The 16,304-nt window shown below is 36.1% G+C and overlaps 1 protein-coding gene across 1 annotated transcript; it reads left to right on the top strand.

Annotated features, from left to right (window-relative positions):
* The first annotated feature begins 2,552 nt into the window (after positions 1 to 2,552).
* LOC113334932 lies at positions 2,553 to 7,555 on the top strand. The gene is made up of 3 exons (XM_026581155.1): positions 2,553 to 2,791; positions 4,867 to 5,501; positions 5,633 to 7,555. Exon 3 carries the CDS (start codon positions 6,593 to 6,595, stop codon positions 7,553 to 7,555), a length of 963 nt encoding a protein of 320 aa, XP_026436940.1. The 5' UTR covers positions 2,553 to 2,791; positions 4,867 to 5,501; positions 5,633 to 6,592.
* Positions 7,556 to 16,304: the final 8,749 nt, after the last annotated feature.

The following is a 16,304-nucleotide window of genomic DNA, read 5'->3' as shown; positions in this document are numbered from 1 at the left end:
ATTTAATTTTTTTTTTGTTCATTTTGATTAGGTGATTTTCAGTTGGGTTGAAGAATAATTTAGGAGTATGTGGATTCAATTTTATAAATCAGGTATGTATAGCTGGATTTAGGAGTATGTGTTTTCATATGAACTCAATTTGTATTTAAGATATGTCAAAGTGGTTTAATTAGTATTTGATTGAGAGTAATATTTATTTTTGTTTCAATTGATGTTTGTAGGTAGGAGGACTAGCAGTACCTAATCACATGACATGTTATTCTGGTCTCGGTGGTGCACTCAGTTTTATTATGTACAGTTTTTCCTAACCCTTCAACTGTCTATGAGCTAATAGTAGTGGAGAATACAAATTTTTTATCTCATATGTTTAGTTAATACTGGACGTGGACTTGTAATGCTTTCAATTTGATATAAATATATGTGAAAATCATCATTGCTTTAGTTGCTAGAAGAAACTACTTCATGCATCGTTGATTTGCGTATAATATGTTTATATCTGTGATTCATATTCCTAAGAACTGCTGAACTTTAGCAACTGTTGAACAATGCTTGTCAGACGCGGGCTTAGAAATGTTATTTAAGCAATTGTGAAAAGATTTGTAATGTTAATTAAGAAATGTTTTTGTTTCATTGAAAGATTTAGGAGAGAGGTCTGAAATAAAGAAGAAAGTGATATGAAGACACCGATTGGTAAGTTTGATGGAGCAACTGCACAAACAACATAATACGTTGATCTATGATCATGGAGTGGGTATGTAACTTCTAGTTACACAAGTTAAATAGATGTGTAATTTTTAGTTACACATGCTAATTAGATGTGTAACTTCTAGTTACACAACCTGAATAGGTGTGTAATTTGTAGTTACACATGATAATTAGATGTGTAACTTTTACTTACACATACTGATTTTGATGTAGTTTTTTAGAGCAGTTTTATCTTGATTTCGTTATCTTGATTTCAAATTTGTTAACTTTTGCTTGTTGACCAAAATCTGAACTTACTTTTTATTCTTGAATGATTATTTCAGCTTGTATTTCTAGCTCAGCTACTTCATTCCCCTCTTACAATAGTGATGGTGGTGGATCTTACTTGATCTGTTAAGGTATCGAACCTTAATTCTTTTTATCAGTTCTTCACTGCTTGTTATTTCATGATTGCAGACCTTTTTTATACAAATAATCAATTTTTGATTGGTGAAAATATGGGATTTTACTTGTATAGTTATCTTTCTTCTGCTCATGCTTTTCCTTCTTTCATATAATGATGTTGCCATGTTTCTTAGATTGTTGAATCAAATCTTGGATTTTACTTACTATACAGAATGAGCACTGTTATAACAATTATGGTCAAATATTTTACTATATAGAAGGGTATACATGTTTGTGCATCGACACGGCGACTGACATGGTAAACACAGGTTCAATAAAGTTAGGGTTAGGTTCATGTTATGAACATTCTTATGTTTTGTGATTTCTCCTGTTAGCTAGTTCGATCTAACTAGGCTGCAAAAATGTCAAAATTCGGAAATTTACACATGCCAATTGGATGTGTAACTGCGAGTTACACATGCCAATTGAATGTGTAACTGCTGGTTACATGTGGTAATTATATGTGTGAAACTTAAGATTTGTATATCTTATGTCATGCATTCATATTTTTTATGTTCTGGTCTGATACTGGAATACCAGTTGTCTTTCCATGCATAAATATTGATTTATCCATCTTTTTACATGTTACCCTCTCTGAGCAGATGAGTTAGGAGGTATGATTGCGTAAGACTTGAGATGACAGAGAAGAATATGATGATCAATTGGTGTTTTGGATTGGTGTGTCAATCTGCATATGTTGATTATTAATATTACCCTCAATTACACTAGATAGATGCATGTGTAACTCTCAATTACACTAGATAGATGCATATGTAACTCTCGATTACACTAGACAGATGCATGTGTAAATTCTAGTTACACATGCTAAAAAATTGTTGTAAATGAATATTAAAGTAATACATGTATTTTTTTTATGTACTCTTTTTTATGTCTATTTTTTGCATATATATACAAGTGTAACTTTGCATTACACATGCCATAAAGATGTGTAACTTCTGGATACACATGTCATATGCATATGTAACTTATGTTTACACATTCGCACTATACTTTAATAATTTCGGGCCTAGATTTAATAATTTTGGGCCTAGATTTAAATTTTATTTAATTATGGGTTTGGCAATATTCATAAGGGTATCAAGGTCTTTTAATAATTCGGGGCCTAAATTTAAACTTCTTTTAATTAAGGGCCTCATATTATGGGTTATCCATGGGTGGGGCATGAACCTAATTTTCCCGGTAGAGAATCCAAAACCCAAATCCAAGACCCAAACCCGTTTTCATGTCCAAGCCGTCAGATTTGGCACATCTGCTTACCATCCAACGGTATTTCCTCTCGTTACATCAAGATTTGATGAAACTTCTCAACACCCTAGCCTCCCCATTCTCTTCTCTAATCAAACAGAATTCAACTCCACCTTCAATTCTTCCTCTCTTACACAAAACCACCAGTACCATCTTCATCCTCTCCATTATCCCTTCCCCTCCGTACACTGAGCACAACTTCACCATCATTAACTCCTAATTTTCCATCTCTCTCTATCTTATCTCTATTCTTATCAAGAACAATAACCCTAGAAGATAAGATTTAGAGAGGTAGAGTTAGGGTTAGCTGTATAATTGGGGGAACATCAAATTAATGAAGTTGCAGAGATGAATTGAAGGCGGGAGACGCGTTTTGGTGAGTTGGGTCTCCATTAATTCCCAAATTGAAGTCGAATTGAGAAATTCAATTATAAATAGGGATGAGAATATGATGTAAAACTCATGCCCGGATTATCCGGTGCACCAAGCTGTAGTAGTTTATGTTTGTTTTCAGTGTTATCATCATGTTTTAATTCAATAACTAGGGTTGAGATGAAACCCTGACTCTCTGTTATGTTATGCATGTTGTTTATGTTACTCTTGAATGTTTAAATTGTTATAGGATAGATTTAATCTTAGTGCTCAATACGTTTCTCTCACAGTGTATGTCAGGCATCCATTGTAGTTAGAATAAAAATTGTGTTGATTGTGCTGCAACTCATGCTTTAGATATTGTTAATCCCTTGACTAGTTGTGCTTAATTAGACAATTAGTGCTCCGGATTGATACTTTAGTTATTATTGAATCATCCATTGGTGAAACACCTTAGCTAAGTAGTGGTAGACTTGACACTTCTCCCTTATCTGTTACAAGGACAAGAGTAGTATAATTAGTTGAATACATAATGTGAGTTAGTGGTGGATTTGACAATCCTAGTACCTCCATTCTCAGTGTTTACACCCTGTGTTATTTGAATCTTTTATTTCTATTTACTTTCTGTTGTAATCCTCATCGACATCTCGTCGTATCGACACAAACAAAACCCCCCTTTTGGTTACTCTTTGTTAGAAATCAGTAGTAGTAAGACCATAAGTTTCACGTTACACCCACTTTGTCCCTGTGGATCGACCTGTGCTTTCCCTGTGTTACATTAGAACATTGTGCACTTGCAGTTATCATTGTAGGTACTCTTTCTAGACCTACCAAGTTTTTGGCGCCGCTGCTGGGGACTCGGTAGCGGTGTAGCTGAAGTTTTCTATCTTTGCTTTACTGATTTTCAGCTTTGCGTTGTATATATGTGCCTGGATTTTTCTGTTTTCAATCATTGTTAGTGTAACTTAGCAGTTAACCGCATTTATCTGTATAACCTTCATTCTTCTATTTTTAGTTTGGTTGCATTCTTTTTTAGTGCATTATCATACCAGCATCATTGTTTTTGTAAGATAATCTTATCCCTGTACTTTGTTCAACATATTAGATCTTTTATAGTTGTTCAGTTTGTAGTCCAATATCATTCTGTAGCTTGTTTCTCTTTTTATTTCTTTCTTAGTTCATTAGTTACTGCAATCTGTAGCCTGAATATTGCATTATGTAGCTTGCCATTGTAGTTTAACTATTAAGCATTAATCCATTTGTGAATATAGTCCGCATCTTTTCTTTTTCTTTCAAGCTAGTTCACCTACATCCTGCATCATACAATATCTTTTAGTTGTAGCTTAGTTTTGTAATCATTTTAGTGTAGTGGTAACTGTAGTTTTAATCACTTCATTAGCATAATTGCATATGTAAGCTGTTATTATAATCCATCTGCTATATATATTGTGCAATCTGTCTCTTTAAAGCTGCTTTTCATTGCAGTCTGTAGCTGTATCATAACTCTGTAATATAGTGTCTCCTGATAGTCGCATCATTTATCCGTATTTTGCATTCCATTTCCATTCATGGTTACCATCTCTCTGTATATATATCCATATGAATGTTAATCTTATAGTATTCTGTAAATGCTCTGAGTGTTTAGATGTGTATTGCATCTTTTATTTCAGTTAGCTTACTTCGCATCATAATCTGCATCCGTAGCTCTCCAGTCAATCATATTTATAATTTTATAAGTATCATCTGTAGTTTTTCATAACATCAGCATATGTAGGTCAAAGTTTATGTAAAAGTTGAGTATATCACTAAATAGGTAATTGCATTTCATTCACCTGTAATTACCAAGCATTCCTGCATTCCGCATTTCGTTTTATCCATTCCCTGTTGAACTTTTTCAGCCCCATGCAATCCAAATAAGCATTCATCCCACTCATTCTTGCATTTTATATATTCTTCAGTTGAGACATCAGCGCAGTTCCCATATTTTGTCCTGCAATTCTAACTGTTAACTATCAGCTCTGAATTTTTTCGCTTCACCTACACATTTCTGAGAACTAAACCTCTCATTTGAGTAACCAGGTGCTGGTGAAACTGAAGCAGCAAACCAAAAAGGAAAAGCAGAAAAGAAGCAGCGGAACAGGATTATCGTGCCTATACCCGGTTTATACCGGTGGTATCGTTTCGAAACCTCTTAACTGTCATGACTATGTGAATGCCATAACAAATTGTCCTGCTAAAACCAGTTTTATTTACATAGTCCTGTCAAAATCCTGAGACACACTTTTGTGCATGAACCTGTGGTGTTTGAGCAGCATGTACCTGCTGAAATTTGTTATGAACATATCTCAGTCGCTGAATATCGTTGTATCTGTCTGCACGTATGTATGAATATGTTACCACTCCAATAAGCATTGCCTCCCTGAATTGCATATTGCTGCTTACCTGATTTGGCAGTTCTGTGTGCATAGTTCCAAGTATTAGCTTATGTGGCATTGTTTCCCTGGATCTGTGCAATTTCAACTGTGTAGTTTCTGATGAACTTAGTCTTCCCTGGTTAACAATTCAGAAAAATAGTTCAAATAGTGACATCTCCTTGAACTTGAACTTCGTTAGGAAAGTCTGTAATCTGTATGTGGCTTTGTTAGTTCACTGCTGCTGGAAAATCGTCGGCACCATTGAATCCTGAATTGTGACTCTTACAAGCATCTTTAGAAGTAAGTTCACAGCACTGTGACCAATCTTCATATTGCAGAATCCCTGTTCTGAAATTTTCAGTATTAGTGTTTTGATGTCCTTGTTTCAACTGTTCAACTCTGGAAACTGAAAGCTTCGGTTGAGTTAGCAGGTGCCTAAAATTTCTGTTGTGCAAAGGAAAGAAAGAAAGAACTGAGAAACGAGATCAAAATTGGTGGCTTCGCCCAGGTAAGTTCCTCCCTGTGTCGTGCTGAAGGTAAGTTCTCAAAAATACTCGGTGAGCTCGAGTCCTCCTTCGCTTGCTCCATGATCTGAGTTGTTTTGAACTTTGTTTTAGTAAAAAGAGCTTCATGATTTGTTAGTCAAATGCGAGCAGGCCACTCGATAAGTTAACAACAACATCAGTTCTAAATCAAATAGAAACAACCATTTAGGACAGGTAGGCTTTGTCAGGCAGATAGTCTGTGATTACAGTAAATATGCACCCTTGGTAGAGTATCTGAACTGCTGAACTGCAAATACTTTGGGATAGGTCTGTCGTGTAGTGTAGCCACATCATTCTGTTTAGGAGTTGCTACATCATGTCAGGATTTTTGTCTGCAACTGGGATGAGCACAAATCCATTACAGAACTTGCTTACGGGCATGTTTCACGTTATGAGCCTCCCACAGACCATGATGTCAATTATAGGGATTGTTATGGACATTTTCATAGTCCTGAGCCTCAATACTTGGACCCTAATAACTATTCACACATGTATCATCCACCACATCAATAAAATGAACATTTTTATAATGCCCAGCTCACACACTCATCACTTCTGGATCAATTAGAAGCTCAAATTACAACTTTAGAAATGCAAACACATGAGAAATCTGTCGCATCTAATTTACCTAGGAAATCTGAAATTTATGCTTGTACCTTATGTGGTAGCTTAGGCCACCCTGTTGAGAACTGCTATATTTTGCATGATTTTAAGCAATCTAGAGAATACCATGAAAATCCAAGATATGAAATACCCACAGGTTATGAAGCTGGTAGTCATTGAGACCATAATCAATCTTTTGAAGGTTGCGATCTGTCTTTTATAGGCCCTAACGACCATGCAACCATGTATCAATCAACACAATGGGAAGTTGAACAATTTTGTACTTCCCATAATCAATCTGTGGAAGTCATTGAACAAGATAATGCTAGATTTGAATTTCATAATGAACCATATAACATTGCTTCTGAATTTCCTTTTTGTGGTGACCCTCATGCACAACTATGTACTGAATACCCATATGTACTGAGGATACCTACCGTTGAAGATTCTCCTTCCATTGAACAACTTAATATATTTTTAAAAATGAATCTGCTTCATTTAGAAAATGAGGAAAGGGAGGAATTTCAGGACGAAATGATTGTTATCCCTAAACTAAATTTTGAAAATAGTGTCTATATTCTTACTCAAGCTACTGATATTGAACATGAACCTAATCTAGAGGTAAATGAGTGGACTAGAGATACTATGATCGCAAATAGGGCATCGCATTTCTGTTATGATGATGACGATGATTATGATGTTATGTTAGAAAAACATGTTTATGCTGAAAATATTGCGGAAGCTTTGGGTTCAGAAACATTAGGTTTCTCTGCCTCGACCTTCATGAATGATGTTTTTTCTAGTATTCCATGTACATGTGATGTTGATACTGATCTGGAGCCTGTGCAATTATTCTGTGAAGATGAGCATGACTTAGGAAAGGTTGAATTATCTGTTGACACTAATGATCTGATACCTGAGAATAACTTTGATGTGTCCAATTCCCTTCTTAGGTCGCAATATAATTCTTCTTTTGATACTGATTTGGGTATTTTGGATGATGATGATTATGAATTGGGGTTTGATAATTTGTTCTATGAACGTGAGCATGATTTACCTGTTTCTGAATTAGGGAGAGTTTGTGATGGTACTGATAATCTTACACATGACAACAGCTTAAATGTGCCTACCTCCCTACCCATGTCACAAACTGATAACCTTGCACCCAACCTAGATTTTGCTTGTAACAGAACTGTAAAACATTGAGGACAATGTTAGATTTAGGTGTGGGGGAGTGTTTTGCATATAGAGTTTTCAGTCTTTTCTTTTCACTGGAAAAAAAATAATCAAAATAATCCAAAATTTGCATAAAACCTCCAATTTTTAGAGATCTTAGAGTCACTAGCATGCTTCTAGATATGTTTAATAGGGAGTCTGACCGAAATAGCTGAAGTTGGAAGTACTGGATAACACAATCGGGTTTCTTGTTTGTCTGAGCGTTAAAGTTGGATTTAATCATGCCGGTGGGCAAATTAGGTGCAACAAAGTTATTTGGTATTAGAGTTGTGATCATCCTTATTGGAGACTACCTATTTTTACATCAAGCGAGTCACCGACCTTCAATTTTTGTGATTATCTAAAAAGTCCTTTTAGAGTGTGTGTCACCGTACGTAAATTTCGGGTAGGAATGGTGAGCTACCCAACTTCGCACCACTTTCAGCACTATTTTTGATCTCTTGAGTGCTAATTCTGTCAATCATGAAAATGATGTCTAAAGATGAAAACTCCTTCTTTTAGTTTGATTTGAAGTAACACCATTCTCTCTCTCGACAACATCAAACAGATCCACAGAAACACATCATCAACAACAAGCAGAGCAACGCTAGATTCTATGAGAAAAGTTGAAATAGTCCAAGGTTTACATGCAAAAATTCAAGGAAAAGACGAAGTCTTATTCAAAAGTGAAGATACGGTATAAAAAGAAGAATTCTATACACAATTGAAGACTTATCTTACAAGAGCACAAGAAAACAGAAAAAGATGAGAATTAGTGAAGTTCATGAAATCAAGACAATACAGGTTGTGAAGAATTTAGTGATAAAGTCCTTCATCCATGGCTTTAGTAGTTTCATTATTTATCTTGTTATTTTCAGTTGTCAAAAAAAATAAATAAATAAAATCGAAGGTTATCCTTCCCACCATTCAACGTGTGCATAATTTCACTCTTTATTCCTATCTGCACACATGAGAGACTAGAAAAGCGGTCTTTTTGAGTGCAATTATCATAAAACCCTATTGGTGAGGCAGAATCCGAGGCTTGTGATCACTCTCGAATCCTAATTCTTTCGTATGGTATGGTTACTTCTCGCTCAACTCTTAAGGATGAGAATGCGTTCTTTGGTAGTTCTAACTTCTTGTTACTAGCATGCAGAATCTCTATGTCCTCATAGCTCCTTGGATGCTTGGGACTCTATTACGCTCTGAAGTTGGAGAAGGTTTTGTGGGTACACCTCTAGTAAACCCTCACGAGACTATAACTCGTCCACTAGGGACACCTAGGGGTTTAAAGGCTTAGGGACACCTAGGGGTTTAAATGCATTCGAGAGACCAACAATAGTGGTATAGTTAGGATTTCCTAATTTCGGTTTCACTGGAGGACAAGTAAAATTCAGGTTTGGGGGTATTTGATGTGCCAAATATTGCATATTTCTACACCTTTTTATTGGCATTTAACTAATCTTTTGTGCTCTAACTCTCCATTTTATCCCAACTTCTGTGTTTTCATTGTTTTCAAGAATCAATACTTGTACTAATTAATTTTGTGTTTTTAGGTACTAAATAAAGCTTGGACGAATTGAGAAGCCAAAAGAGAAGATAAATGGTGGCCAGAGACAATGGAAGAGAGACACAAAGCTCCCGCTATAAGGCAATGAAGAACGTAAAGGAAACAACGCGTAAAGAGCAGCCGCAATCCTCTTCCGCACTATTGGCAATCCGCTTGAAACTCATCCGCAAGCCGCTTGCAAACTAAACCTAGCAATGGGCTTGGTAGAGAATCCAAAACCCAAATCCAAGACCCAAACCCGTTTTCATGTCCAAGCCGTCAAATTTGTCACATCTGCTAACCATCCAACGACATCTCCTCTCATTACATCAAGATTTGATGCAACTTCTCAACACCCTAGCCTCCCCATTCTCTTCTTTAATCGAACAAAATTCAACTCCACCTTCAATTCTTCCTCTCTTACACAAAACCACCAGTATCATCTTCATCCCCTCCACTAACCCTTCCCCCCCGTACACTGAGCACAACTTCACCATCATTAACACCACCATTAACTCCTAATTTTCCATCTCTCTCTATCTTATCTCTATTCTTATCAAGAACAGTAACCCTAGAAGATAAGATTTAGAGAGGTAGAGTTAGGGTTAGCTGTATAATTGGGGGAACATCAAATTAATGAAGTTGCAGAGATGAATTGAAGGCCAGAGACACGTTTTGGTGAGTTGGGTCTCCATTAATTCCTAAATTGAAGTCGAATTGAGAAATTCATGTACAAATATAGATGAGAATGTGATGTAAAACTCATGCCCGGATTAACCCTGACTCTCTGTTATGTTATTCATGCTGTTTATGTTACTCTTGAATGTTTAAATTGTTCTAGGATAGATTTAATCTTAGTGCTCAATACTTTGCTCTCACATTGTATGTCAGGCATCCATTGTTGTGCTGCAACTCATGCTTTAGAGACTATTGTTAATCCCTTGACTAGTTGTGCTTAATTAGACAGTTAATGCTCTGGATTGATACTTTAGTTGTGATTGAATCATCCATTGATGAAACACCTTAGGTAAGTGGTAGACTTGACACTTCTCCCTTATCTATTACAAGGACAAGAGTAGTATAATTAGTTGAATACATAATGTGAGTTAGTGGTGGATTTGACAATCCTAGTACCTCCATTCTCAGTGTTTACACACTGTGTTATTTGCATCTTTATTTCTATTTACTTTTTGTTGTAATCCTCATCGACATCTCGCCATATTGACACAAACAAAACCCCCCTTTTGGTTACTCTTTGTTAGAAATCAGTAGTAGTAAGACCATAAGTTTCACGTTACACCCACCTTGTCCCTGTGGATCGACCTGTGCTTGCCCTGTGTTACATTAGAATACTGTGCACTTGCAGTTATCATTGTAGGTACTCTCTCTAGACCTACCAATATCTTTTGAGTGACCAATATAAGATGACAAGGTAGAACCTATCTTAACTGGTTGCTATTTATGGTATAATCGGTCATAGCCTATATAATATATCTAGTTGTAATCGGTCACAAGTTACATTGGAAATCAAGGTGTAAACCGATCACAAGCTCTATTGGAATGCAATTTATAACCGGTCACAAGTTACTTTAATATCCAAAGTATAACCGGGCACAAGATTAATTGGGAAGTTAGTTGTAATCGGTCACAAGCTACTTTTGGGAAGCAAGGTGTAACCGATCATAAGCTACTTCGGGAAGAAAGGTGTAACCAGTCACAAGCTACTTTGTGGAGCAAGATGTAACCTATTACAGCCTATCTTGGGAATCATGTTATAACCGGTCACAACACATTTTCGAGTGATGGTATAATCGATACCATGAGCAAAACCAAGTTTCCATGATTCACATATTTCTTCATGATGTGTGTGAATTAGGGTTTTGGGTTTTCTAAGATGATAATATTCTAGATGTCGACATTATTTGAACATGTACATAACTCCTATCATTAATTGTTCAAAGATATTCCTTGATACTCAAGGTGATCCCAGGTCCGAAAAAGTGAAAAGCATTTAATTATGATTTCATCATATATGTTTTAATTACCAGAAATTAAAGCATATCCTCTGAAAAATATTATTATTTAATGTGCTAGACTAATAGTAAAAGTTTTCTATGAGAGTTTTCGGAAATATGGTTCGGCATTTAAGTGGAAATAGGAAAATCGAAACTAGGTACTTTAATGAGAATATTTTCGGTTTTTGGAATTTCTTTGTTTTCCAAACAACCTTGGGGTATAAATATTTGAGTTTTCATTTCTTACAAACTATCCTAAGAGCCAGGAAAATTCCATTCTTGTTGTTTCCGGTGGAGCAGTCTATCCGGAGAGGAAAGTACCCTAATTAGGCAAAATATCTTACGACCGCCCGTTTAAAGGCTTTTGTGGGATCAAGAAGCTCTACGAGTACCGTTGGTGGGAAACTAAAAAATTGCATTATTATTGTAGTTTTCGGTTATTGATTTGATTGAGTAATTTTGAAACTTTGATTGAACCTAGTTTGTCTATTCTTGAGAACGTTCTCTTCTGATATAAGGCTCACTAAAACTAAATCAAAGTATTGACGGGATCTTTAGAACCATTTTCGGATCTAAAGACATCTTGTGATAATCCATTGTTAACGGACTCGTTCTGTGCGTGATTGATCACAAGAGGATTCAAGTGGTGTTGTTCAGGTTATTATTGAAGACTAACGAAGATTTGAAGACGACTAAGTTTTTCTTATTAGTTTCCATATCTTGTGAATTGTGTGCACAAACCTTGATCGTCTGGGATCCAACTAGAATCATGTTTATCTTTGATAGACTTTATTGATTAGTTTCATGAGATATATATCACCTTATAGTTTCTCTTTGAGATCTATATTGATTGATTGCAAATCTAGAGTTTGATTATTTCAGTAATCAAAATATATATTGATCTAACCAGACAAAGGTGTTTATTAGATTAAACAGAAGATCCTTTATCAACGACTCATTAATATCTTATTACCAAGATTGAATAGAGTGGTTACCAAACATATTTATCCTTTACTGTTTTGAATACAATCTAAAGGATTGGTGATTCACGTGCGTGACTCTAGAAGTCGAAGGCGCATGGATACTAAGGAAACCAAGTATCTAGGGGTACTCTACTTGGTCTCAATATACAAAGTTGGTATTAGATTTTTTATAGCGGCTTAATTTTGAGAGTATTCAAAACTGGACTAGGTCCCGGGGTTTTTCCTGCATTTGCGGTTTCTTCGTTAACGAAATCTTGCCATGTCGTTTGCTTTATTATTCTGCATTTTAATTATTTTATTAAAATTAAAGTAAATTGCACTTGTATGTTAATCTGTAACACTTGATATTGATCCTATAAAGTTTAGGTTATTTTCGTACCTATTATCAAGTGATCGCTTCGTTGTCGTATCGTCTCAATCTTGAATCCATAGTCAATCATACAAGTGATCTTGTTCTTGTATTGTCTCTATCTCGTATCCATAGACGATCACACGAAGTGTATACCAAAGTTGTTGTATTGTCTCGATTCTGTCCATAGACGATCACACTTGGTAAAGGACTTATAGGTTGATAAATAAAAGATTGTGGTGTATTTGGGTACCCTCGTCTTTTCGTAGGACCTAGGTATTTCTCATTTTCCGAAATTCTGTTAACTTTTAAGATCCTAGACAAGAGTTTGCAGTGCTTGTGTTAAACTTTGTGACTAAAGTAAGTTCCATACTTCTCAAAATTAATGGATTATCCCGAAGCATTACAAAATAACTTTAGCAAATGAGACATATTTCTAACATTGGGAATCTTAGCTTTATAGGAAATGAAGCAATCATCGGCGAAAAGAAGATGAGAGAGTGTTGCACAATGTTTATTAATTTTAACTCCTAATATTGTTTGATTCTGTTCAGCCTCAACAACAACTCTAGATAGATCTTCTAATGTCGTAATAAAAATATAGAGAGATAAAAGGTCTCCTTGTCGCAGACCCCTAGAAGGCTGAAATGAAGGACCTGGAGCTTCATTTTAATAAAACTTGACAAGAAACGGTAGAAATACATTCATATATCAGATTACACCATTTGTCACTAAACCCTAATTTCTTAAATATAAACATAATGAAGTCCCATTCTAATCTGTCAAAGGCTTTAGACAGATCAGTTTTAGGGATATGTTGATGAATGAAAATGATAGCTGGTTTTTGAGGAAAAGTGGAGTGTTGTGCAGCTGGTTGATCCTCATTTGAGAAAATTTCTTAAACCTTTAACAGATGCACTGCATGGGAGTGATTTGAGTTATAGAGATCAATATGTATGACTCCGGTCTAAACCAAGACAATGGCCATTTCAGAGTCAATTCGGTCACGAAGAGGGATGATGGTCGATCAGTACGAGGGAAGCTGAGAATTTTATGAGATCAATGATGATTGAAGGATTATGGATGTGTTAGAGACTTCTGCAAGTTTTATGAACCGTCAGTGAATTCTAATCAAATTGATTGAGTTATGTTCAGTAGTGTTCGACTGAGATTCGTTGCATTGAATTAAGTTCAGATAAGATAAGTTCAGTTATCCAATCATGGATGATGAACTTATTTATATTGCAGAAATAGTCAACACATTGATCTCCAGTAAGTGTGACGGTTGCAGGGGAGTAGAAGAATGTGGGAGTAGGAAATCGTGGTTGAACCAGTTTCACATTGTGGGGAGACTTGGTTGATTGTCCATCCACTACTTTTCTAACTCCTTCAACTGCTTGCACGACTTAATCACATTTCGCATCGTGGATGTATTGTTACATTGCACGTGATGTAGGATGCTAGACCAAAACCCTAATGAACCATGTGACATGATTGATATCTCATAAATGTGGAGTCTGCAAGGCAGACGTGTATTTAATTGCTCATTACTGACTTGGCTATATTATGAGTCTTAGTTTTGATGATTTGAGCATAATGGACGAATATGAAATGCTCTGTGACTCATGGATTGAGCATAAGGTGTATGCTGGGACAGTAATAATGCATAGTCGTCGAGTTTGATGAATTTTGATATATCTTTTACCAGCTGAGGCAATAATGATGTTCTGAGGATTTGGATCGATGAACGTCGGTCTATTGAGATTGTTTGGTCATGGACCTATTCTGAATATTCGAGTATTTAACAGGAAATCAGATATTTCTGAGTTATGTAGATATGTCATGAATTGTCAAATGACAAAGTAGGAATTAGTAAGTATTGGACTCATGGGCATCCAATAAAATATTGGATGGTCGGCCAAGTGGATGGATGTCCAATATCATGTTGCTTCTTGAACAATCGAGCAACAAAATATTGGTAGCAGGACCAAATATTCAAATATTAATTAAAATATGATAGCTGGATCAACATGAAATTATTGATGTTTATCAGAATTATCAAAACCTTAAATTTGAAGAACTATGGATCCAGGAAATAGAGATTTGTCCAATATGGGTGGAGAAATATCGACCAACCAATGAGTATGAGGACCGGATATTGGTGGTGGAGAGACCAGATGAGAGGTGTATGAAGAATTGTCCTATTTGTACCCTATTTAAATAGTGTACGTGCGTACCGCACAATCTATTTAAATATTGGTAAAATACGGTTTATTTTGGAAACCGGTGGGTTTATTGAGGAAACCCACATGCCTTGTTATGGAAGCCAATATGGTTTATTGTGGAAACCAGTGGGTTTATTGAGGTAACCCACATGGGTATTATGGAATCCCAATACGGTTTATTGTGGAGACTGGAGAGTTTATTGAGGAAACCCACACGTCTTATTACGGAAGCCCAATATGGTTTATTGTGGAAACCGGTGGGTTTATTGAGGAAACCCACATGGCTTATTACAGAAGTCCAATATGGTTTATTTTGGAAACCGGTGGGTTTATTGAGGAAACCCACATGGATTATTATGGAATCCCAATACGGTTTATTGTGGAAACTGGTGAGTTTATTGAGGAAACCCACATGGCTTATTATGGAATCCCAATACGGTTTATTTTGGAAACCGGTGGGTCTATTTAGGAAACCCACACGGATTATTATGGAAGCCCAATACAGTTTATTGTGGAAACCAGTGGGTTTATTGAGGAAACCCACACGACTTATTATGGAAGCCCAATAAAGTTTATTGTGGAAACCAGTGGGTTTATTGAGGAAACCCACATGGATTATTATGGAAGCCAATACGGTTTATTGTGGAAACCAGTGGGTTTATTGAGGAAACCCACATGGCTTATACCGAAGCCCAATACGGTTTATTGTGGAAACCGGTGGGTTATTGAGGAAACCCACATGGCTTATTATGGAAGCCCAATACGGTTTATTGTGGAAACCGATGGGTTTATTGAGGAAACTCACATGGATTATTACGGAATAAAAATACGGTTTGTTATGGAAACCGGTGGGTTTATTGAGGAAACCCACATGGCTTATTATGGATGCCCAATACGGGTTATTGTGGAAACCGATGGGTTTATGGAGGAAACCCACATGGCTTATTATGGAAGCCCAAACTAGCTTATTATAGAAGCCCAAAAAACTTATTGTAGAAGTCATTTTTGGATAGACACAAATCTTGGAAGATAGACAAGGATCTTCCAAGACAGATACAAATCTTGAAGAGATAGACATGGATCTTTCAAGATAAATATAAATGTTGTGGGGATATACAAAAATCTTGTGAAGATAATAAGGATCTTCCAAGATAAACTCAAATCTTGACAAGATATATAAGGATCTTTCAAGATAGACAAGAATCTTAAAGGATAAGTACAAATCTTGGTAGTTATTCTGGATAACTACAAATCTAGGGTTATTATGGAACCAAATTAGGGTTTTAGGCCTATAAATAGAGGCTCAAATCTAACTCAAAAGGTACACAATTTCTATTCCTTTTCTCCACAAATTACTTGCATAGAACTCTTCTTGATTTTAGCATTAAAGTGTCTTTGCAGGTACACCCCAACCCCCCCCCCCCCCCCCCCCCCAACCCCCGCTTTCATCAACAATTCTTGGAGAATCTAACCAACGACGGAGATTCGATCATCATACGCACATCTCCAAGAGTGTTGGGGTAATTAATTTTGCACCAACATCTTTTGGCGCCGACTAAGGGGAATACGAGTAAAGATCGTGTTCTCTGAGTGAAAGAAGTTGTTCCCAAACAGTTTTG

Source organism: Papaver somniferum, unplaced genomic scaffold (genome assembly GCF_003573695.1).
Source record: "Papaver somniferum cultivar HN1 unplaced genomic scaffold, ASM357369v1 unplaced-scaffold_137, whole genome shotgun sequence".
Taxonomy (NCBI): Eukaryota; Viridiplantae; Streptophyta; class Magnoliopsida; order Ranunculales; family Papaveraceae; genus Papaver; species Papaver somniferum.
This window is presented reverse-complemented; position numbering and strand designations above follow the sequence as displayed.

What these genes read in the sequence shown, in the direction of transcription:
- LOC113334932 (XM_026581155.1), top strand. Translation starts at nt 6,593, where the DNA reads ATGTATCAATCAACACAATGGGAAGTTGAACAATTTTGTACTTCCCAT.